At 46.0% G+C, this 24731-nt stretch overlaps 1 protein-coding gene across 2 annotated transcripts in view; it reads left to right on the top strand.

Annotated features, from left to right (window-relative positions):
* The window catches only part of ssh2a (slingshot protein phosphatase 2a), a 35601-nt gene extending 13570 nt beyond the window's left edge, over positions 1 to 22031 (top strand). Inside the window, exons 1-14 of one of the 2 annotated variants that reach the window (XM_071533272.1) lie at positions 1500 to 2022; positions 9816 to 9928; positions 10536 to 10600; positions 11158 to 11279; positions 11846 to 11911; positions 12032 to 12097; positions 12738 to 12932; positions 15519 to 15612; positions 15880 to 16008; positions 16450 to 16496; positions 16965 to 17111; positions 17295 to 17495; positions 17661 to 18651; positions 19608 to 22031. In XM_071533272.1, the coding sequence (XP_071389373.1) occupies positions 1895 to 2022; positions 9816 to 9928; positions 10536 to 10600; positions 11158 to 11279; positions 11846 to 11911; positions 12032 to 12097; positions 12738 to 12932; positions 15519 to 15612; positions 15880 to 16008; positions 16450 to 16496; positions 16965 to 17111; positions 17295 to 17495; positions 17661 to 18651; positions 19608 to 21335 (4092 nt within the window). In that variant the 5' untranslated portion in view covers positions 1500 to 1894 and the 3' untranslated portion in view covers positions 21336 to 22031. Of the gene's footprint in view, positions 1 to 1499; positions 2023 to 9815; positions 9929 to 10535; positions 10601 to 11157; positions 11280 to 11845; positions 11912 to 12031; positions 12098 to 12737; positions 12933 to 15518; positions 15613 to 15879; positions 16009 to 16449; positions 16497 to 16964; positions 17112 to 17294; positions 17496 to 17660; positions 18652 to 19607 lie in introns of those variants that run through there. The other variant, XM_071533273.1, reaches the window with a different exon arrangement.
* Positions 22032 to 24731: the final 2700 nt, after the last annotated feature.

The following is a 24731-nucleotide window of genomic DNA, read 5'->3' as shown; positions in this document are numbered from 1 at the left end:
ATGAACAGTTATGTATCTAGACTGCATTTTGCACACTGTCCCTGCACTTTTGTGTACCAGAAATATTAACACATTAAATGTTTTGACATGCCATATACATATATATACATGCCATATACAAAGGTAACGTAGACCTTTATTTGTTCCTTTAATAATTCGTAATGCATAGATGTGAGCACCAAGCCTAAACGTAAATAAACAAGTGTGTCACCTCCCAAATACTTATAGAGACCATTGTAGGCCCGGCCAAGCACAGACCAATCACACTGTTGTACTATGCAGATTGGAGAACAATAGGCTCAAGGCTGGGAAAGTTTGTAAACACTGAGCCAGAGGTGTGTTATATAACAGCACTCCCCTGTTTCTTAGTCACACTCCCTATCGATAACCAGTCTGCACTGGAAAACAGCCAAAACATGAAGCTGGTCTCCCATAAGCATTACAATAGAGCTGACCTCCTCTACATCACAATAGGTGGCTACAGATGTGTTTGTTACATTTGTTTATAGGCCACAAGGTGCTTTGAGTGCAATGGTGGGGCTGTACTTTTAAAGTGTTGTTGTCAAATTCCATAGAGCCCTAGACCTAAGTACGCCCAAAGAGTGTAATGCTGTTTAATAGGCTATAAAAAAGATAGCCAAAGCATTGTGTGCACCTCAAGCGTCCCTAACCCAGCCGTTCTTGAGTAAGAAATAAGTTACAGTGTACCGATCGACATTATCGGCCCACCGCTGCAGCTCAGTCTGTGACAGCTGGATAAGCCTGGTTCTCATTTGTTCCCGCTCCTTATGTAACACAGCAAGGTTTGTGAATGTGGAGAGAGAAGGGTGGAGAGGGGACAAGTGGATTCTCCTCCATGAGCTGGCTTCGCCAAACCCACAGCCCCATGTGGGTTTAATTGACTCTCTTAGCCAAAGGCACACATCACCTCTTGACTATTTTATATGCAATTCCTCTTACACCGAGACACTCAATCAGCTGCTGGACAGCAGTTGAAAAATATTAACATAATGATGTAGGACCATTGAGATTAATAAAACATGTTGGTTCATAGATTACAAATTAATTTATTTTTCCTTAGTCTCCTTTTTGTCACTTGGCACAAGGTCTTGCTGTCAAATGCAGTCACACACCACTATCAATACTCTTGTTTTTGAGGCAATGAAGACAGGTGATTGTCCTTATCGTACATTATACCATCCACACTGCACCAGGCGATTTCACCGATTAGTTCTCTCCGGTTGAAGGTGTCCTAATCAATGAAATCCCCCGGTGTAGTCTTTGGATGGAGTTAAAACCTGCATGGCACACAGACCGCTGTGTCTCAGCAAGTGTCGATGCAGAAGCGCTGTTAGTGTGGGCCGTCGCACTTCCCTCTTGCCCCCATTGGCTCCCCCGTTTCCCCAAAGCACATGTCTCCAACTCCTCCCTCCTATGACTTGTCTGGTGAGAGTTTGACCGAAGTCATATGTCTTCATACTGTACATGGGAAAGGACAAGCCCTCTCTTGGGATGGGAATAGATGATTTTTGGATACCAGTACGGAAATTGATTTAGCGCTAGACTCGCCTTCGCTTTCTTGTGCGGAGAGTGGACAATCCTGGACAGTGGCTGCTGTCGGGGGGAGGAGGAACATCATGTGCTAGATTTAGTACTGCTGCTCACTTTATTGGAACAGCAATACGATTTGGGAACATCTCACTTTTTTTGCGTCGCGGAGTTCGTCTTTTTCCATTTTATTACGACCTTTAAAACCTAATGAAGATATCTATTCGGCTCCTTGCAATGAAGGTCCACATGACCATAGGAGAGGAGTGAGAGTTTCCCACGGACCGAGAACACTTGACACTCGCCCCCCGCCTCTTCGGTTCTTTCGGACGGTGCCACCGCCGGCATGACCCTCGGTTCGGTGTCCGCCTCCGGCAGCTCGTCGGCGGGCTGCTTCTGCTCCTGCTGCGGGGCCAAGATGGTGCCCTACTTCAGCGACGACGCGGTGGTATCTCAAAATCAGATCAACCAGCTGTAAGTTAATAAACTGACACTGTCTTTGATAACAAGAAGATCAAATCTAGCTCCCACTTTGATATATTCCATTAAGCCATTCATCCCTCATGCTGCGAAAAATAGATTTCACTCCGGGATATACTAGTGGAGGTTAAACTCACCTGAACTCATCGTTGTGTACATCGTAGTAGTTTCAAACCGATGTAAGTTATGAGGTCAGGGTATTTTCAGAAGGAAAAAATATCAAGGCTTTTTTATATTGGTGGTTGTTGGCCTCAGGTCAGAATTTTCCACCTCTTATTTATCACTGCATATACTTTGAAATATGTTATACCACAGCATATATTTCAAAGTATGTTTAGAGATTTGAAATGTATAAAAAGGCTACATTTTGGTTATTTTTTAAAACATCTTTAAACATATTCCTAAGTACATATGGCAGGGATAGGCAACCAGGTGCCATGGAGTACCAACCAGAGAGGAGGAACTAATCAGCAAAATCACCTGGTGTAGTCTGTGGTTGGAATGAAAACCTGCATATTCTCAACCCTCTATGGTGCATGGTTGCCTATCCCTTAAATGTATTTTTTGCAGTATGGTGTTCTATTCAGCCTATTGTCACTAATGCAGTCAAGTCTGTACTAAATCATTATAGTCTTCAGGCTACATATTGGGAGAAAGTGTGACTCGCAACAAGGTTGCATCATTTGCTATAGCAGTGTGGTAAGCTGATACATTTGTAACAGTTTTGCAACATCAATGTTATGGTATTTCCTGGTGACGTAGCAGGGTGTTACTCATCTTGGTGCTCCTTCCTGACCTTATTCAGACATAATGGCTCTGTTTGAGATGTGAATCATCCTACCTGTCTCACAGGTGCAGACACATGCTATATGGAGATAGCCATATAAAGCCACACTGCCCCTCTAGTTTATTAAGCTGAGCGGTCTTATACCCCACCTGATCTCTGTATCAGAGCTTCAGTTGGGCTTATCCCCCCCACCCCTGTTGGTTTATGGGTGTGATATTGTTTGTGTGGGCATGTGAGTGTTGAGTGTGCTTACTTCCTTGTGGCACCAGCCTTCCACATATCAACAGCACAATGAGACCTGCTGAACTGTAGTCCAGGTGGGTATGTGTGTGCGTATAGCCAAATTGTAGAGATGACATTCAGCTCACGGGTCGTTATACAGTAATGGTTCACTGTTGGATATTTTCACAACATTTTGAGCAAAATATGAATGAAGACAGTTGGGACTGGAAAAATATCACTTCTATTTCTGAGGGAAAACAAAAGGGTGACTACAGGTTTCTCTAAGTTAAATTTAAGTTGTTAAGACTATTTTAATGCCAATTAAAATAAAGTTTAAAACTCAAATAAGCCTGACAAAAAAAAAAAAAATACAGTAAAGTATAGGCCTATATCTGCACAACCAGGGAAATGTCTCTCTAGAAAATAGTGCTATGTTTTTAAGACCTCTTAAACCATATTTAAGACTCAAACGCACCATTTAACCATATACCGGCGACTGGAGTTACGGTCTCACGTCCCAGGCTCATCATAAAATATTGGGACTTATGGGCGGACCCACAACAATGGGCCTGTATCCACTTTAGGTCTTCACACTAAGGGTTAGGCCTAACTCTGTGGCATCTCTGTGACACTGGATCTCCTAGTAACCTAGTACTACACTATGAAATGTATTCTGCAGTCTCCTGTTTGCATTGATTGGCCACTGTTCAGATAACAGTTTCTGGCCTATAAGACATACAAAGCCTCTATTTACATGTTATTTTAGCCCTGTTTCCTCAAAAGTCATTGGACTAAACCAAACATTATCAATGTCTCTGGCTGCATTAATACTAATGCTGAGATTATTTGCCTTTGGTGGGTTATTTGGGAGTTAAAATCATTCTTGGATTGACCCAGTGCTCTTATGGCGTTTGCAGCCAGCTAGGTAAAGGAAGGTAAGGGCTTCCTTTTGCTTGAGAGATGCAAAAGGCTTTAGTTCACTGGTACATGGGGTTAAAACAAAAGCCTGCCCTTTCATGATGGATCAAAGGCTGACCTGTTCCAGTATTTCACAACTGTGATGTGGAGTTAGCTCAGATAAGCCTTGCAATTTTGCTGAAATGTGAAAAATTCAATATAAAAGTAACTGGATTAAAACCTGATGAAAACAACATCACCTCCATTTCCCACCAAGTCAGTCAGATTTGCTCCTTGAACAGCATCTCTGTGTTTTGCTGTGTGGGGTCATATTGGGTTTTGTTACATTGCCAATCAATAATTGGTTGCATGAGAACTGGCCTCCTCCTGTGGGTGTCAAGGAAAGTCAAGGACAGCCTGCTTCTTGATTGCTTTGTTTTTAAGCCATTTTACACATGATTGTGTGGTGAGGTTATTGAGTAAACTGAGCATTTAGTCTTTATTGGGGCAGGGCCCAGCCATTAAGCAAACGTTTTTTTAATCGTGGTTTGCACAAGGGATGTTTATGGGAAGATGTTACAGCAAGGCACACACACTGCATACTGGCAGGCACGTGGGTCTGGTAAATAGCAGCAGATGTGGGAAAGCTCTAACTTCCTTGTTTTGTAGGCCATGCGGCATCATGGGTACAGCAGAATTTATTTTTTTATTATTATTATTATTTTTTGCTTCCCTCTGGAGTGCTCAGGGTGAGCAAACAAGGCAGGGGACAGACTTGCAGTCTGAGAGACCCTTGACACAATGTCATATAACTGTAACTGACTTTGATTTATAGTACTTAGTGTGTGTACATACATGTCTGTATGTTTATCGTGTGTGTACATATGCGTCTGTATGTTTGCAGTGTGAATGCCTATATGCAGCAGAACGTCAGCAGGACTCTAATGTTTAACCAAGATTCGAGTAATTACAAGCCTTGGAGCTGTTGATGGAGTAAAGTGTTACCTGTGGTACCACTGCGTCTGAAGTACCATTGTTATCCCACTAATTTTAGACATACCAGTAAACCCCCCTCTTCCGTTGGTGCCTGTGTGTGTGTGTTGCATACATGTTTTCCGAAGAAAAGAGATAAGCCTGAAACGTGACAAGCTGAAGTGTGTGTGAGAGAGAGAGACTTTGGCAGCTGAACAGGGAAGGCAGATATAGGTCACTGCTTGTGTTTGTGTGTGTGTGTGTGATGCACCCAAAATCAAATAACCTACATAGCTGGTTCAGTAATGATCTGACCTGCCTTAATTTAGTGTCCTTAGCTTCAGTAAGTGGAGAGGAATGGGGACATGACTAGCTGTGGTGTGCAATTGTTGTTTCCAGGCATCTGATTGTGTTTGAAATGGACATGCGGCCTGTGTGCCACTTCTTATGAGCTTCCACATCTGAAAAAAAGTACAATGCAGTCCAAAGAGTGTATAAATTCCAGTGGGAGTGGATGCCCATAACCCCCTCACTTTTACTGCCACAAGCCTATATCTACCCACTGAGCTACATTGGACCACTTTGCTGCCTACTTTTGGTACACTAAAGCACCAGCAGACTTTCTCAAATCTCTCACTGACCTTCCTCAACTCTGTCTCTCTATCTAGAGTTTGGGTATACTGTTAGAAGGAAATTTACCTCCTCTTCCTCTCAGAATAGCCCTGCATGCCTGCGTCAGGTATGTGCAGTTCACCGAGGTGGCTGGCACTCAGGGCTTGTGTTTATTCTGACCCTGGCCTGCACACTGGGCTTCTAAGGAAACTGGAGCTGAACTAGCGGGAGTTCCCCACTCACACACAAAAAGCAACAGGTCTTGGCTGAACATTGACTGGTGTGCGTGCCAGTGGATCTAGAAAGTCTATCTTTAGTTTGGACAGGTATCTCCCTTTCTCTTTCAGCCCTGACCCTTTTCTGCTTTGGTTTTCCTGATCACACTGGCTCATTATGTCTCCCAGTTTACCCAAGAATCTGCTTTGTAATTGTAATAAATCTTTAACTTGACTGTCTTTGTTTCTCTCTGCTCATCCGTCTGTCACTGTTTCTTTTTTTTGAACATTTTCCATTTTTGTGCCTCCCAAGCAGCAAGGCCTAATATGCACCTGTGGACACACACGCACTAACTAACTCCCTGTCTCTCTCATGGGTCGAATCTGACTCTGGTGTGAACTCGTAAGGCCTTAGTGGGGCCTGCTGTGCATGCAGCCTGGCCCTATATTTATCCCACTCCCCTCCTCAGAGTGACTAATATGGGCAGGGACAGGAGGGGGGCTCACCCACTTATCTGCCTGCTGTGTGGAGTGGTCCTTACATAGTGATGATTGTGTCTGTGACTGTTGCCCTAACAAGTACCTACCGCCTCTGCCCAGGGCCTGGGACGGCCGCATGCCAAAGGATGACCCACCCCACTCCTCTGTTATACATTCACTCTGACTGGGCCCTTCTTTATCCCCCATCCGTCCTTGTCCATCCCTCATTCACTCACTTGTGTGCATCCCCCCTCTCTCCATTTTCCCCTCTCTATCCTTCTGTCCCTCTCTCTCTCCATTTCTCCTTTGCTCTTCATTCATCCAGCCTATTTGAGAAGCACACCTCTCTAGATGTCTAGGCTGTCTTCTGTGACCTGTCCTGCTTAAGTCTCTACCACTAATGTAAGAAAATGTTGCAAAAATGAAATAGACAAGAGCCTTGGTGTGGCGTCATGGCTGTATCTTGTGTGAATGTGTGTGAAACAGCCCAAGATAATGTCGTGGCCCATCCAAATGTGTATTTCCCCCTCGTAGCCCTGCCTCTCTGTGTGTCTGTACTACTAGCCTAAGAGCCTAGAGTTCCTCAGTCCAAATAATCAGACTACATCTAGGTTTCACTGATACCTCTGTAGTGGGCTATCAGATCACTGCCTTGTCAAAGAGAAGCTTCTATGTACAGTAAGTCAGCCTAGCTCCTCTGAATGCAGTCTATCAATAGCTGAGACTTTTAAAGGACTACTGTATTTTTAGCCCGTGGTTGACAGTCATTTACACACACCCCCGACTCCTAGGCTTAGATTCCACCATCTCCATGCGTCTATTTGTATGCGGAGATGTGCAAGTGTATGTGTTAGTGTGCATGCACGTGCATGGCCTTATGTCTGTATTTCTTACGGAGAGTGTGAGTGTTATATTACAGATGACATTGTACAGTAGTGCTGCTATAGATGGTCATTGCCAAGCACATGAGCCCCTGCATGAGTGTAGTGGGACACTGATACACCAGGTCTAGATGTTGAACAAGCTAAAGTGAATAGCGCAAGGTGACCTAGTTATCTCAGGAGTGCCTAAACCAATGTCAGGGAGCCCCAAAAAAGGCATACTTATTGGGCCACAAACCCCAGTCAGAGAAGCTTTTGTCCTAGGACCCCCCATCCGAGAAATGTTCGATATATTCTTCAATATATTCTATATTGTGGAGAGATGACACTGGAAAACAAATGAAACCTGTAATTCAAATAGCTTAACTCATGTACATTTGCTCCTTATGAATTAAATAATACTATCCATCATTTTGCTGGAAGGTACAAAAACCATTCCCAAAGAGCTATCTCTGTTGGCCTGGTAAAAGTGTTTGCCGCAACTCAGAACGATGCACCAAGGGCGTAGAGGTTTAAAGACACTTTTAAAAAAAATGGAACGTGCAGTGTTAGTGATGAAATAAGAGAACAGGAGGTGACCTACTGTAGAAGGAGGAGAGAGTGTGAAGGAAGTGAAATGTGGGCTGAGAACTGAAGTTTGTGAGAAATGCAGAGAAGAGGAAGTGATGGAGGGGAGAGAGTGAGAGGAAACAGCTGGGTCAGGGGTGGATGGGTTATGGGAAATGAGCTCAGCACAAGCCTGCGCTTTTTATGTTTTTGTTTTCTCTCCGTCTGTCTCTGTGCCTCCTGATTCTGTACATCCATGGTCTCAGCAAAACGCAGGAAGGACAGATGGATGGCTGGAAGGATGGAGAGATGAAGTTACAGGGAACAAGGGGGTGACAGGAAGACTGAGTGGCAGACGGCACTGGCCTTTTTTTGCCTTGACTGTGAAAGGGAAGAGCTGTAGAACTTGATGAACTGTAGAAAGTGGGTTCATTGAGTGTAGCCTGTTGCCAGGGAAGAGATGGGACCCGAGTCCTAAAAGTCTACACACTGGATGCCAGTGAAAATAATGCCGGCCAATTCTCTCTGTAATTAGAAAAGATATTCTCAGCTTTGATGTGAGCACCTCAGGTTTCAGTGACATTCAGCATTTGTGTGTCTAGTCTTCTAGACTGTGCCACTATACATATAAACCACTGTAGTCACATTTGAAGAGAAGATGGTAGAACAGGTCTGCCAACTCTCTGTGTCAGTGTTTTCCCTATAAACTGGCTTGTACTGGCAGTGTTTATTCAAATTTCAAAGGTAATTTTATTATGAACAAATTTCAGTGAGCACTGTAGCCTTCACTGAAGTTCACTGAAGTTCTTTGAGTAGGCTAATTTAAAAAAAGAAAATCAAAAAATTAACATGTGTTGTGTAAAAGGAGCTAAAATGTCAAAAAGAAACAAAAACAAATCAACACCACTCCAACTGGGCATAGCCAAGCAGATAAATAAAAATTCAACTTTAAGACCCAAGTTTGGCTGGCTGTCATGATTGTGGCTGCATGAATGTGCCTGTTCCTAGGTAAGTTCATGGTAGTTTGACTTGTGGTCTCGGTGTTGGCTGTAACGAAAGTTGCAGAGCTAAAAATGTTCTTCGATGGATTCCTCCTCCGTGTAGGAGTGTGAATTCCAATCATGATGGCTGTACTTTGGAAGTTTTTTTTTAATGCATGAGTTTCTCTGGCAGTGGTGACAGTTTTCTTGTGCTTGCTGCACCCACACTGCTGAATGAATGCAGGGGTACCATCACCCATGTGCCAACTGTCTATAAGCTCCAGTCAGAGCAGGCTGTCTCCTAGCTTAGCATCATTAAGGTTATGGTTTACTGGTCCCGTGGCTGTCATTTGACACCGTCATAAGCAGCTGCAGAAGTAGGTCTCCCAACCTGTTTTATTAGCATCATGAGTGACTTGGGTTAGTGTGCCACAGTGAGGCACTGAACAAAAACCTAGTCAGTCACACACATACAAGTGCGCCGGACATAAACACACACTCACTCTCTGGTATCCAGTTGAAACATTGACCTTAGTTTATATTTTGTCCTCCTCTTCTATGCGAGTGACCTCAGTCACAGTTAATAAGATTAAATGTTCCAGAGAGGAACAGAACTCCACATAATATGACCTGCCCTAGTGTGGAGCGCTGCGCTGGCCAGCTCTTATCTCTGGCAAAACAGTGTGGAGGAGGGGACTCAGTCTGTCTTCCTTCTAGGACCCCCAATCTCCTCCCAATCCCCATCCCTCCCTATTGGCAGCTGTTGTTGAGTGTGTGTGTGTGTGTGTCTGTGTGCGTAATCCAGCTGTGTGGAGGAGCAGAGAACATTGTGTTCTGAGTTCACATTGGGGCTCGGATCTTGTTTTGCCTGCACCGGTCTGTCAGTTCTGATTTGGGGAGCCTGCAGGCAGAGCAGCAGGCCGGCTGAATGAGGCATTGTGATGCTGACATAAGCCCATGACAGCACTGGTCTGTTCCTTGTCCCCCTCATCGGCTTGTTTTGAGATATTATGGTCAGCATGTGCGTGCAAGTGATAACACAATTGAAGTACATTTATTTAATTACATAAATTAGGCTACATGGAAGAATAAATGTGATAAATAGGTCAAAATGCTAAGTTTGATTAATGTCCCTGTCTGTCTCTTAGGCTTTGAGGCGTATATTGATGTCTTTATTTCTTCTTTTCTCTTCCAGTATTAGTGAGAGTTTCCTGACGGTAAAAGGAGCTGCCCTTTTCCTTCCCAGGGGAAATAGCCCCACCCCTAACTCCGCCCCTCGCATCAGTCAGCGCAGGAACAAGCACACAGGTAAAGAGACACACACACACACACACACACAAACACACAACAGCTGCAGCATCTCCCAATGTTTCTTTCCAATCTGCTTGACTCTCAGCCTCTGGCCCCAGAAATGAACCCCTATAGAAGACCATGAGATAAATAACAGAACATATTTTCCAACAGACATTCCTCTAGTGCCTTGTATGTAACAGCTGGGGCTAACTTCACTGGAGCTGTTGCACAACAAGGCAGATAAGTTCAGTTATAACCCACTGCTGTATCAAAGAATGCACACAAAAAAAGCTGCAAATGTTTTGATAATGAAATTTGAAAATGATGAGAAATACACTGCTGCTGCTTGTGGAAAAATACAGTCTTGAGTGGAGGAGTTGCTCAGCTTTAATGCGAGATCTGCCAATTACTATAAAAAGCATTAGCAACTTTGCTTGTTTCAGAGAAAAGTATTGTTTTTTCTGTGTTAGTCAGAAGTGAGGCAGGACGTAGGCCTAAGTGAAGGAGACTCTGACGCAAACATGAAACTTTGCCACGTCAGACTTTAAATGCCAAGAATGTGAATGTTGTCCAAGAGGAATAATGACACTAGATGATGATGCTGAAATCCTTTTGTTTCCAGGTGACCTCCAGCAACACCTTCAGACCATGTTCACTGTGCTGCGGCCGGAGGACACCATCCGACTGGTCAGTACTACACACACACACACACACACACACAGACACACAGAAACACAAAGAAAATTTCCTTCAGGAGATAAGTGATTGGGCGGTATTAACAGTTGTTCTTTGAGTCCACTTCTGTCTCCACAACCCTCCGTCTCTTCAGGCTTTGCCTGACCTTACAGCCTCAGAAATTATAGAAATTTGCTCTAACCATCACAGCAATTTCATGCTGCTCATTCTGTAAAGTATAACTACCTCACAGTACGCTGGGCTAATGCACTACGGGACACTCACTACACTTCCCTCTACACCTGTAACTATACTGTGTGTCATGTTGCTATAATTTTGAATGCCGAGATACTGAATAAATAAATACCTAAATATATTCTTGCCCTCTCCTTGAGCTCCGTGAAACTCTGCACAAGTGCTACCTGGACAAATTCCTGCATATTTATTGTGGATAAATGAGAAATGAGTGAAGTGACTTGGAATTACATTTCTATTTTCTCCACTCCCTCCTCCTTTCTCTCCTTTCCTCACTCCCTCCCTCCACCTCTCCTACCTGTCCTCCCTTGCAGGCGGTGCGTCTGGAGAGCGCCTACCCCCAGTGCACGCGCTACATGGTGGTGGTTTCCACCAATGGTCGACAAGACACAGAGGAGAGCATCGTGCTGGGCATGGACTTCAGCTCCTCTGATAGGTCAGCGCCATGGCAACAGTACACTACTGTGTCCTGTAATGTGATCTTGGCTCCCATAAAATCCCAGACTCTTGACAAGAGCTAAGGAGAAACACTGTATTACCCTTGTTTTAGCTTCACCTCGATAGCAGCCAGTGCAATTTAGGGTTGAGCTCTACATTTTAATAGATCACCCTCAAGACGTGTTTTTGACTTGTGCCTAGCTATGTGTCTGGTTTTAATCTTGTTTAATTCTGTGTATTTGTGCCCTGTTTTCTTAATTGTTTGATCATGTTTTTATCTTATATTGTAACTCTGTTTTGATAAGTGTTCTATGCATAAAAATCATTATAATACAATGGAATATTGTCAGTGTGGTGTAGCCAGCGGCTAAAATGCAAGTTTTCTTAAAGTGAAGGAGGAAGCAGCATGCTCTTATCTGCCTTTTATATTTGATAGGAATTTCGCTTCTCAGTTATTTCTTTTTGCTTTGCTTTTTTTGTGTTGTCCTTGTATTATAAAGTAGAACCAGTTTCTCTTGTTTTGTTGAACTGTTGTTTAACTTTGTTGTTTTTTGTCCTGCCCAGTTGCTGCACGGTGGGCCTGGTTCTACCTCTGTGGAGTGACACCCTGATCCACTTGGATGGAGATGGGTAAGACACCACACCTACCTTCTATTTCCTCTTACTATTCCCCCGGGCAACTGACTGCTGAACTGCTCTACTCCGATTAGCTTGGCATCCCATTTATGAACTTTTCGTTACTCTCCACAGTGGTTTCAGTGTGTCGACGGTCAGCAGGATCCATGTTTTCAAGCCAGTTTCTGTCCAGGCCATGTGGTGAGTACTCTTTTATCAACCCTTTTGTTTCTTCCCTCCTTATAGATACAGAGATGTGGGATGAGTCTCTGCTGTCAACAGACTTTTAAAATTCATAGCTTTGTAAAGTTGCATAAAGGCCACAGGCATAAAAAGAGACTGGCAGCACTGCACTCTGCACATACCTTCACTCCTCCGCCGACTTTGACCTCCAGCCGGGTATCTTTGTCACATTTCCTTATCTTCTCCCTCTTCTTCCTTTTCCCGTTATCTCTCAGCTTTCCAGTCTCTTCTTATCACTCCCCGTCTCGGCCACCGGTTTTGCCTCTTCATTTCCTTATCTGCCGTCTTCATTTCCTCCCTTTTTTTGTCCCCTTGTCACTTTTCTCTTCTTCTGACCTCCCTCTCTCTTAAACTTCCTCCGCTACCTCCATTTATCTTTGGTTATATCTCTGTACCACGTCTCTTCCTCGTTGTAATCTTCCTCTTCTCTCACTCCTTATCACTCTCCTTAAGGTGATAAGGCGAACAAGTTACAAAAACACTCCTCACAGGAAAAGACGCCTCAGACTGCGCTGAAAGTGGCAAATGTTCTTTTTCCTTTCCGGACGAACTACCTGTTTCTTAAGCGTGAAATCTCTTGTTTCTCTCTCTCCGTCAGGTCAGCGCTCCAGTCGCTCCACAAGGCGTGCGATGTGGCTCGCTGCCACAACTACTACCCAGGCAGCCTGTTCCTGACCTGGGTCAGCTACTACCAGAGCAGGGTCTCCTCCGACCAGTTCTGCATCAATGAGTGGAACGCCATGCAGGACGTGGAGTCGCACCGCGCCGACTCACCCGTCCTCTTCACTGACGTGTGAGTAGGGGAGGAGAGGGAGGGCAAACACACACACACACACACACACAATTTCTGGAATATTATGGAATTTGTAGAGGAACGGGGAATGTGAGGGAATTTGATAAATGTATTTTCACACTTATTCCACAGATTCATTAGAAGGCCCCTTGAGAACTTTTCTAAGCTGCAGAATGACGTTAACAAACCAAGAGGGAATTTCTTATTTTTAGGTCATAGAAGCGCTCCACCTTAGTAATAGAAAGTCATGGAATTTTACAAATGGTGGGAACCAAATCACACATGCCGATACATTTCACCACCATGTGAGAGGAGTAGGGTAGAGGAAAAACACAGGGACAGACAGATGTATACCCAGAAATACAAAGCCTGAGACTTGCAACATCCAAATATCTCATTCTCACGCAAAAAAAACACACACACTTGCATCACAGATTCAGAGAAGTCCATATACGTTTCACAGTAGCTGTATTTTCACACGGTCAGAAATAAGCTCAGTCACATCTTCCCGACATCATTGCCTAACCCCCTTGTGTCACGTGCCTGTAGTATTGCTACAACACACTTCCACAGCAGAATATTGCGTGCTGTGAGTCCTCAGTGGTCTGGACTCTGGAGGCGCAGGGGTCACATGCTCTCTGCAACCCCCCCCCCCCCCCCCCGTAGTAGCAAAAAGCAACACAGAGACACACACAAACAAAAACAAAGGTACGCATGCAGGCGCAGGGGCAATTGCGCAAGTATGTGCACACAGACGCACACGCCCACACACAAACTCTCGGCTGCTTGATCTTTGTGACATGGAGTTGTCAACAGATCAACAAGGAAGCATAATGAGTGCAAATGACGCGACAGGCAGGTGGATTTATGTCTTCACTATTACCAGGGAAATTCCCCTTCCTGCTGCGCACACTCAGCAGACTCTGCCTCACACACACACTCACACCAAGAGCCTGGAGTGTCCGAAATAGCTTGGGCTTCAGCCGGCTTGATTTATGTTTGGAAAAAGGGGGTCCAGACAGACAAATAGGTAGACAATCACAGAGACGGACAGAAGCAGGTGGCGGGCAAAGAGAAGGAGATGAGCACAGAGAGAATTGGGGGGGCGAGGGGGAGTGGATTAAGGAGAGACATTCTGCTGCATGTATGGGAGATAGACAGAGGGAGGAGTGGGTGAAGAAGGGGAGAGAGAGAGAGTACTGCCAGCTCCAGTCTAAACTTGTCAATCAAGAAACACCCAATTTTACCATATTCCCGGCAATGAACGCACAGTTGAAAGATTAACAACCAAACACACACGTACACTCTTTGTTGAGGGTGTGTTTGTACTCTCCCATACACTTATCATTAAGATAACCAGTCACATGCACTTTTTCCACTGAGCACAAACATACACATCCAAGCACACACACGCACACACACTGACTCACACTCACAAATCGGTGTTTGTCTACCAGGACACTGTGACACTGCCAATGTTACGTGAACAGCCAGTGGTTGTTGACGGGTCAGCTGATTTCCCTGTAGAACCATTGAATGAAAGGGATAGCAGGAAGAGGTTTGGCGTCGGCATGTTTTCATGGTAGTGGATTTATGGGGTTTGAATTCCTGTTGGCTATTCCTCTATCAGTGATTCAGGGAAATGACACAGACTTTTTATGCTTCGGAGTTACTCATTAGCGTCGTTCCTCATTTCTGTGGTTTTCTTTTTTTTTTTTTTTTCTGTCTGTTTCCCTGTCCATCCAGCAGTCTGTCCATCTGAGATCTCTGTCCATCTGTGAGCGTGTCCAGACATGTTGCATAGTTAAAGTGTTGCTGTGTCTTAGTAACTACCCCACCACCCCCTACACACACACACACACACTTTCTTGGCAGAGAGTGGACAGGTTCTACACACTATCTTTCTCACATACACACACATATAAAACCCTGAGGCCTTTCCCTCTTGGGGTGGTTAAAATTTCAGGCATTCAGATAAACAAGCTGACTCTTTCCAGTGTTCCAACAGGTGTGTAACCAGTAGTTACACACCTGTGCAGGTCACACTGTCCATCTTTGTGACTGCTGACCCCGATTGCTGTTTATTATTGCAGTGAGGAATTGGTTAGGAAGGAAAATTAGAGAGAGTGAGAGAGAATAGACAATACATAGAGAGACGGACAGAGACAGAGACGGAGTGCTTCTCTCCCGAGAGGTAATTAGGCCACTTGTTGCTATCATCAGCATGACGTCCAAAGGCTAAATGCGTCCCCTAGTAGTGTGGTTAGAAACAGAAGACTGGTGCTGAGCCAGGCACAACAACAGGCGTATTCTACAAGGGGACTTTGTTGTGGATCGCCAGTGGGCCACGGCTCTCAGATTTTCTGTTCCCTCTCCAGTTTCTGAGAATCAGACAGAGCAGCAATTCTTTTTTGGAACAAGTAATCTCATTGAGACTAAAGTCAAAGCGAATCAGTGAACAGAATGCACGTGTAATTTCTGTGACTGTGAAGGCGGTTGTTTGTGGTGAAAATTATCTTTGAGCCTGAGAAAAAAATGTGTGTTTTAGGTATTTAACAAGGGTGTTTGTGTTTGTTGTGTCCACAGGCCCACAGAGAGAGAGCGCACAGAGCGGTTGATCAAGATGCGCCTCAGAGAGATCATGATGCAGAAAGACCTGGAGAACGTCACCTCTAAGGAGGTGGGAGACGCACACACACACAGACTGGGGATGGGGTGAAATTTTGAAAAAATTAATAATGTGCAAATACTACAATTTTCCCAGTACTAAAATTACATAATGGCCACAGAACATGTCGATTTCTGCCTCATCTCCCTAACAGAGAATAATGGATTTTATCCCAATCGTTTTTGTCCACGGATTTAGCACTGAATCAGCAGTCTGAATTGTTATCAGCAGTCACAAAGTGTTATTGTGCATCCCTGAAGTGTTGTCGTCCTTCCCCAGATTCGAACTGAGCTGGAGATGCAGATGGTGTGTAACCTGAGGGAGTTTAAGGAATTCATAGACAACGAGATGATAGTCATCCTGGGACAGATGGATAGCCCCACTGAGATCTTTGAACATGTCTACCTGGTAAGAACACTGTGGTCTCTTACACCATGGAGCTCTGCTTAGGCAAGGCATTCTTCTGATTTCTCAGTCCTGCTTCTTGACCACAGTCATCAGAAATGGGTCCTTTACCCAATTCAGATACCTAATTTCTCTGCGTTCACATGTCCTAATACTATGCAGGTCTTGAAAGTATGAATGAAATTGACCACCATATTGTGAATTGACGCCACTGAGTTTTGGTAAGACTATAGTCAATTTAGTTGGCTACAGTCAACGGTGTAAAAGTTGAAGTTGAGGAAAAAGTATGGATATTTAAAATGGAAAATGTGCAGGAACCATGATAATAACATCCCTCTTTTTTGCCTTTCCGTAACTTGTACTGTATGTTCTGACTCCTTCTCTTGGTGTACTTAAATACATTTCTGTGCATGTTTGGATTGACTGAACCTGTGTTGTCTCCAGGGCTCTGAATGGAATGCGTCTAACCTGGAGGAGCTGCAGAACAGTGGGTAAGAGAGAGCAAACACTTCTGTACTCTGAAGTTACCAATTTGTCTCCTATGTAGCAATCAGACTTGATGTGTCGAATGCTTTCTCTAATGGATGTTCATTCAAATGAGAGAATCCATTGCTGCAGCTTCATTCCCTTGTGTTGCAAAGGATTCATGTATTGGGTTTAATACAGCCTATGCGTTGATTGTGCATGCATAAACTAAACTGAATGTTTCATCAGTGAAGCAAAGCCGCAGTCAAAATTTACATTGCGATAGCGTAATCAATAGCTACATCTGATCAGTTTCATTTCGGTACATTTGAGCCACTGGACACTTGGAACTCGGCACATAGTTTGCAGCAACGTTCGCAGTGTGCAGCATTAGCTAAGCGTTCAGCATCTGAATAACTTACACTGAAAATGAATTGGTGACAGTTCTATTGATATTAAGAGGTCAGTCAACCCTCTTCCTCCTCCTTATGCAGAGTGCGCTACATCCTGAACGTGACCAGGGAGATAGACAACTTCTTCCCGGGGATTTTTGAGTACCACAACATCAGAGTGTACGATGAAGAGGCCACCAACCTGCTGGAGTACTGGAATGAGACCTACAAGTTCATCGCCAAGGCCAAGTAGGCTTACACACACACAGCTTGTCAGCCTTTCCTAATATGGTGCGCTCATGCACTCTATAAATGCCCTCTCTCTGCAAGGATTTTAGCAGCCTTACCTGCATAATAAACAAAAACTTGTTGTCTGCTATTAAGTTCTACGCAAGTAACAGCTATCGCTCTCTTCTTCTGTCCCCCTATTAGGAAAGCCGGTGCTAAGTGTCTGGTTCACTGTAAGATGGGCGTGAGTCGTTCTGCCTCCACAGTGATAGCCTATGCTATGAAGGAGTATGGCTGGGATCTGGACACTGCCTTTGACTATGTTAAAGAAAGACGGGCCGTCACCAAGCCAAACCCTTCCTTCATGAAACAGCTGGAGGAGTATCAGGGGATTCTGCTGGCCAGGTGCGCACTCATATGGAAGCCTGTCTACTTCCAAGCTTACATACAGAAACATTATTAGCACTAACATATTTATTTAAGGACTTGTTTAAACACACACGTTTGCCATATTGTAGTCATGTTTCTACAGTCTAGTCATTTTCTTATTCTCCCTCCTTTCTTCCACAGCAAACAGAGGCACAACAAGCTATGGCGCTCCCACTCTGACAGTGACCTATCAGATCGCCCTGAGTCAATGTGTAAGCCTGCCTCCCACACCCTGGGCCGCTCCGACCCTCACAACAACAACAACAACACTTCCTCTCCCTCCTTGCATCACTTCCTGGGCGTGGCCGTGCTGCAGGCCCTCGGTGCTGAACCTCAGGACTCCGCCTTGGACTCTCCCGCCAAATCCACCACCGCGCGCACCTCTGACCCGCACACGCACTCCAACGGTGTGTGCGACTCGCCGGACGAGGAGGAGGTCAAATCAGACTGTGTCCAACGCGAAGACCCCCTCCTCCCTCCCCTCCCCCGGCCCCGGGCGGCCACCGTCGTCCCCGAAGAGAGGACGGACAACTCGGCGAGGGTGGCCGTCACGCTGCCCGTCGCCGTGCCCCACCCCCCACCGTCGCTCCACATCCTCCCCGCTTCCCCCGAACCCCAGCGTGCTTCCTTGGGTCCTCTCACACGGCTGTCCAGCTCGGTGCCTGAACGCAAACCAGTGGAACTGTCCCTGGACTTGCCTGAGCGGAGCAGCTCAGAGGATATCTCTCCCCTCACAATGGGATCCAGTGACTCTGACACTCTAGAGCACTCTCTGTCGGATTCAGTGAGTAACAAAGCTAGCCCCCTCAGCCCTATGACTGCCACCCCTCTGCCCCTGGTTCTTTCCCCGGGTCCCAATGATGACAACAACAACCCCAGTGAGTTACAGACGGGCAGTGCCTTCGACAGCCGTGGCGAGGCCGATGGGTCCTCCAACCACAGCACGGACAGCATCGACTTCTTCAGCGCCAGGGAAAAATTTCTGGGCTTGGCCCAAGACAGTAGGACCCGGACACTTTCTGAGCAGGCACAGCAGAGGACAACTCTGTCGCTGTCCCTGGAGGACCCCGGAGAAACGGCGACCGAGGAGGAGGAGGAGCAGGGGAAGGGGACGAGTGAGGCAGTGAGCCAGGTACACACTCATTCCCAACTGCCTTCTTTTGTGTTAACCTTTTGTCTTTGATAATGTAAACCTGCTTGCATGTGACTGTATGCAATAGTGTGTACTAAACAGCATCCGTCTGTATAACAGTTTTTGAAGAATAAGTTGCCTCATTCTTTGCTTAGCCTACTGTATAGCCTTAAAAGCCTTAAAGTGGCAACAGTATGTTGTCATTGGCATGCAAAATGGCTTAAAATCAAGTTGGCTACAGTCATTGGCTATAGCCACATTGCAGCATGACGATATGAACATGAATGAAGGGCCAGTTGCCTTTTTCTGGTGTGCTCTTATCTTAGCTAAAGGCTACTGCCACTCCCTTCTTACTATTAGTCAAAAGCGTTATTCCGAACAATGACTCCTCCTATCCAGTTGTACTTTAGGGATAGTATAACTGCTTTCAATTGCATTCCATTCCATTCATATCAAAGTGTTGTCGCTGTGTTGTCATTCACCGTGGTCTGTGACAGTAGGTAGCAGCCAGCTGTCTCTGGTGAGGCCATCTATTGACGGCTCCTGAGCAATTAATCAGATTGGAACTCTGACCAGAGTCTGTCAGTGAACTATAAGGGAGCTAATGGACTGAGCCAATTAAACAGACTGCACAACTCTTAATCATACTGACACCTGCTGGAGGATGAGAGTATAGTCACAAGAATTTAGGGTGAACACTTCTCACTCTTCTATCGCCCTAACCCTCCTAACAAATAAATCATTTGTATAGGTTATAAAATTATATAAAATAAAAGTATCAAAACAAACATTAACAAACCAAGACTGTATATCAGTAATGTTATCATGCATACAAATAACATTGTAGACTTCTTTCTTTCTCTCAACAATTCACTGACAACCCAAACGCTAAATTGTGTCTGCATTTGTCTCTCTCCCCCTCCCTCTCCCTCTCCCTCTCCCTCTCTGTCTCTCAGGCATCTCCATGCTCTGAAGACAGTGTTGACAAAGCCAGCCCCGACAGAACCCATCAACACCACGACAACGGCATATCGGTCCGCCATATCGTCACTGAGATTGAATCCATTTCCCACCCTGCCTCTTCCCATCCCACTCCCTCCTCCTCCTGTTCCTCCCTCCCTCCGTCCTCCCGGAGCCCTCAGCCGACCCGACTGGAACAGCCGGAGGACGGAGAGGCCGCCGAGGTCACCCACGGCTCCTTGACTCCGCCCTCACACCCGCAGTCCCCCTCCACGCCGCCGTGCGATTGGCCAGCGGGCTCGGTGCGCCGGGCCACCGAGCAGCTGGAGCAGAAGCTGAGGCAGGAAATGGAAATGGCGGCGCCTCAGCGGTCCCCGCTACACTCCCCCAGCGCTGAGCACCCTCCGTTCCGAACAGCCCCGTGCTCCCCTAGCGCTGAAAATCCTCCGGCTCGCTCCCCTCAGCACTCCACACAGCCAACGCTTTCTTTAGGACACAGACTCACTCAGGGAGAGAGCGTGGCTGCATGTGCTAACGCTAAGCCCAAAGACAGAGACAAGCATACAGGGTCACACAGAGAACTCCAAAGACTCAACTCCTCAGGCATGGACACCCTCACAGACCCTTTATACTCCCCTGACTCTAATATCAGCCAAGCCGCCGGTGCTATACCTATCATTGTGCACACATCCATGGATAGCCATACACTGACACAGACCCAGACATCATCCCTGGATACCTCACCCCAGGCCCAGTCGCAGCCCTTGAGTCACAACCAGCATTTTCAGATCCAGCCCCAGGCCTCGTCAAACCAGATGGCTCTGGAGGGGGTAACGGCCCAGGAGTCAGACACAGATGAGAGCCTGGATTCCAGTTCACGGAGCCGGCGGGCGGACTGCGGCCCTTGCTGTGATGCGCAGAGCAGGCTGGCTCGCGGCAGCCAGGAGCTGGAGAGGATCCAGCAGACGCTAAGAGAGCTGCAGGCCTTCCTCCACGAGGCGGGGGGCCTGGAGACCGGAGAGACCTTGGGACAACTGGAGAAAGATCACCTCAGCCAGGCTCAGGGACCGGGGCAGACTCGAAGGTCGAGAGAGGCAATGGACACGGAGCCAGGACCTTGGAAAGGAGAGAGCTTTGAACAGACCGCTGCAGGACTGGAACTGGGGCAGGGGCCCAGAGGGAGACAGGGAAAGAGTTTCCTGGAGCCGGCGGGGTGGCAGAGAGCCATGGAGCTGGAGGCTCGTATCCGCCAGGCGGGCCTCACTCCCCCTTCCCTCATGAAGAGGTCGGCCTCTTTGGCTAAACTGGACTGTCTGGAGCTGTCAGCCAATGACCTTAGCGACTGGGACCTGAGGCCCCACAGCAGGACGCCGCCACCACCACACCTCCAGCACCCCTCCTCCACGCCCCCATCTCACCCGGACGACGCGTGGAAGAAGCAGAGGGTGTTGGTTCAAATCCCTCACATCGAAAAGACCATCTTGTCCCATCGCGGCAGGGATCCCGACGAGTTGTCCTCGCCGCCCTCCCTCTCCTTCTCCTCCCCTCATCACAGTCAGCGAGAGGAGACAGGTGATAGGGAGGAGCCGGTCGGCAGCGGTAACGGCACGGTCGCTATGACGACGGCGCGCCAGCAGGGTAGGGGTCACTCCTCGAGGCGCTCGCGCAAAGCCTCTGCTGAGAAAAAGCAGCGGACCGTCACTGTGCTATACAATACCATGTAACCTCACTGCACCGGACTGGAATGGACATGACTGGAACTGTGCGAGTATGCAAAAGAGACTGCATCATGTGTATGAATGTGTACTCAACTGTGCGTGTCGGTGTTGTGCCCAGTCACCCAGACTGTCTCAGCGTGTGTAGTCTGCCTCTGTACTGGATAGCGGGTAAACTGTAAATCCTGTGTAACCTCAAATGTATGTACAGTCTGTAAGTAGGAAGCGAATGCTGAACCCGTGTATGCATGTAAACCACTGGATGCGTGCAGATGTGCCGAGCGGAATCACACGGCAAGTGTGCGTTTATGGTAGTATGGGTATGTATGTACAGTAATGAAATATGAATGTCCAAACTAAGGCTGAACCTGTGTGTATGTACCATTATGTATGTGTCCCTTTTTTTAGGTGCGTTTGTTTTCAGCGTGTGGCCCTCGCCGCCTGTTCAGGGTTTCGAAAACTACAACGAGGGGGGCCGTTTCTCAAAACATGCACTTTACTCTGTTTCGGTTTGTCCTTTTAGTTTAAATCTGTTTCTTAAAAGCTATTATCACCCCCGGGGAGTATTTTTTTGCACTGATCTCAATAGGAGCTAGGCTGTCTGCGTATGCGTGTTTTGTTTTCAAGTGGACAGACGTGTCCTTATTCAGATTTTTAAAACCAGGAGAAAGCTGATATATTGATGTTTTTTTTTATTCTGTGCTTTAACCGTAAATAAATATGGTGCGTTTGTTTTGACTGCAGTGACTTTTTGCTTATTGTTGCAGAGAATGAGGTTTTAAGTACAGGTCTACAGTGCAACTCCTTTATCTCAGTGCCCACAGCAGTGTGAGGGAGAGATGATAGGATTAGGGGCCTGGTAAACTGCAGGATTATGAACTTGCCGAATTGGTACCAACCAGACGCAGCATTGACTTTACAGCCACCTGCTGGACATGCAGAGAACTACAGTTTTTAACATGTCAGGAGGTGACAGAGAGGGTGAAAAAGTGGGGGTTACATTGTGGGGAAAATACTCAGTAAAAGGTGTTTCATCCTAATTTCCAAAGTAAAAGCTGAGAGCTGGTAGCAATATAGGCTCACATATCTGACAACTCCTATGTGGCCAAACGTTTCTAATGGGTGAAAATCAATCCCCTAACCTCACTATTTTTACTGCAAGTTTACCACAAGTATGCAGCTTCTGTAAACCAGCCCAGTCAGTCTCCTATCAGAGTGGTTCCTATCAGTGCACAGCTTATTTCAGGCTGACATTTTACCTCCCTTTCATGTGGGTAATTAAACACTGAGATGTGGGCCCCTGGTGAGACACACACATACACACACACACAAAGTAGAGGAGATAAGACTGACCCTGGTAACCAGGGAAGAACTGACCAGACGTGACATTTAGGGACCAGACTAAAAAGGGTATGAGTGCAGGGGGAAGGAAAGACCTCAACTTACTCTTTTCCACCACAGAGGAAGTTCATATGGTCAGTGAAGCGTGGGTAAAATTCCACTACCTGTTCTCTGTCTTTGAGTTTCTGCAGTGAGTGTGCAAAATATTAGGACCAGCTGCTCTTTCCATGACTGTGCAGGTGAATCAGGTGGAGGCTGAGATCCCTTTGTTGATCCTCTTAAATCCACTGCAGTAGATGAAGAGGAGGAGACGGGTTAAAGAAGGACCTGAGACATCTGAGACAGGGAGGTGCAACTCAGGAGTAGGAAGGTGAATGTTTTGTAGTGTATTCCAAATTGAACTGGTAGAGAGGAACAGCTGTAAATTGGTGAAATGCTAGAGGAATAAACGCAGTAGAGGAGAAGAGAGGGTCGGAGTGAGTATTTCTCTCCCAGGGTGCGGCAGCTCAGATCGGCATCCTTCTTCTTTGCATACTGATGCTCTCCGCTTCTCTCTCTCTCTCCGACACACACACCTTGTTTTATTTCTCTGGCTCTTTACATATTCACTTCACACACGCCTGCAGCCCGGTGCTTCCACAGTCCTGATGTTATTCATAATGTCGGACTGAGTCAGGGCAGTGGACAAGTTGCTGCCGCACACTGCTGATTCTCACGGATGGTAAATGATTTCATATTCTCCTTTTCTGCCATTGTCCTTCAACACACATGCGCACAACACACTCACACATCAGCCTGGGTGCTCTGGGTGTTGTGTCAGTGGTGTTTCTTATGGGGGTTAGGGGGCTCTAAGCTGTCCTTTTCCTCCCCTCACAAGCTGAAAATAACTCCAGGCAAAAGCCCCCGTTCGGATGTGACGAGGGCTTTGGGAATCCATGTCAAAGGGAAGATGATGGAGGTGGAAGCTGCTAAAAACAGATCAACTCTCACTGGTACTCCCCAAGCTGTCTGTCTGACTGACTGGCGACTGACTGACGCTGCAACTTTAATATCTTGTGAGAAAATAATTGTCTTTCCTCTTCATCCTTCACAAAACGGCTCCAGAAAGCAATCTAAAAACTGATAACACTCAACTAAATCTAAATCAGCCTGTAATTGGGGGATATAAAACGTCAATTTCTTTCACAAATTAAAAGGGAAGAAGAAAAACCGACACATTGCTGTTCAAAAAGATGTTTTTTATTGTTATTATCATTATTATTTGAATTGACTTTCCAGCATACACCACAAAAATGGCTCGCTGCCTCCTCCGCAGAAAATAAGCGATTTGGTTTTTTTAAAAAGTAAAAAAAGAACCTTTTTTTGTTTTCTTATCAACCAGGCAAGCTTAACAATGAAGAGGAGAGGAGATAGTAGCGGTGCTCCTCAGATTGTGCTGACATTCACTGGATTGTGAAAGTTTGTTTTATACGTTTGACTTTTCTTTCAAGGTACTAAAAAAAAAAAGAAGAAAAAAAAACAAAACACAAGCAGTTGGTGATACACTGTCCCTTGTCCTTTCCCCTCCACCCCATATGACAAGACATGTTTCTCAAAGTTTGACTCAGGTTAGCCTCGAGGCCAGCAATATAGTGAGAGACTTAGTTGTTTTAGAGCCACAGTAGGTCTAGTAGGAGTATTTTTTTCTACTCAAAGACCTAACCGCTCCATGTTTTACGTTTCTGGATAGATCTACTTGTAGTTGCTTTTGTTTTCTTCTCAGTATGTATTGTGGGACAAACTTGGTGCCATTTGGGATGCAATAACAGAACCAAAAAAATTAGCATCCACAGCAATTCTTCTCACAGGAACATTTCCCCTCACAGTGTGGGATCTGATATTGCTGGTCTCCAGGCTAGACTCAGGTTGGACAATCGAGCCGTACAGAGGTGCAGGCCATGCTGAAATATTGTACACGTACCATGACTACACACAAATACACAGTCATCCGCTCATGTAAGGTGAGAAGACACAAATACACTGAAAATCTCACATCTCTCTCAATAACATCTCTATTCCACGTAC

This window comes from Centroberyx affinis, unplaced genomic scaffold (assembly GCF_046629955.1).
Source record: "Centroberyx affinis isolate AG114_WGS23_722 - 3 ecotype Tasmania unplaced genomic scaffold, CSIRO-AGI_Caff_v1 ptg002349l_1, whole genome shotgun sequence".
NCBI lineage: Eukaryota > Metazoa > Chordata > Actinopteri > Beryciformes > Berycidae > Centroberyx > Centroberyx affinis.
Note: the sequence above shows the minus strand (reverse complement) of the source record. Positions and strands in the feature narration are given on the sequence as shown.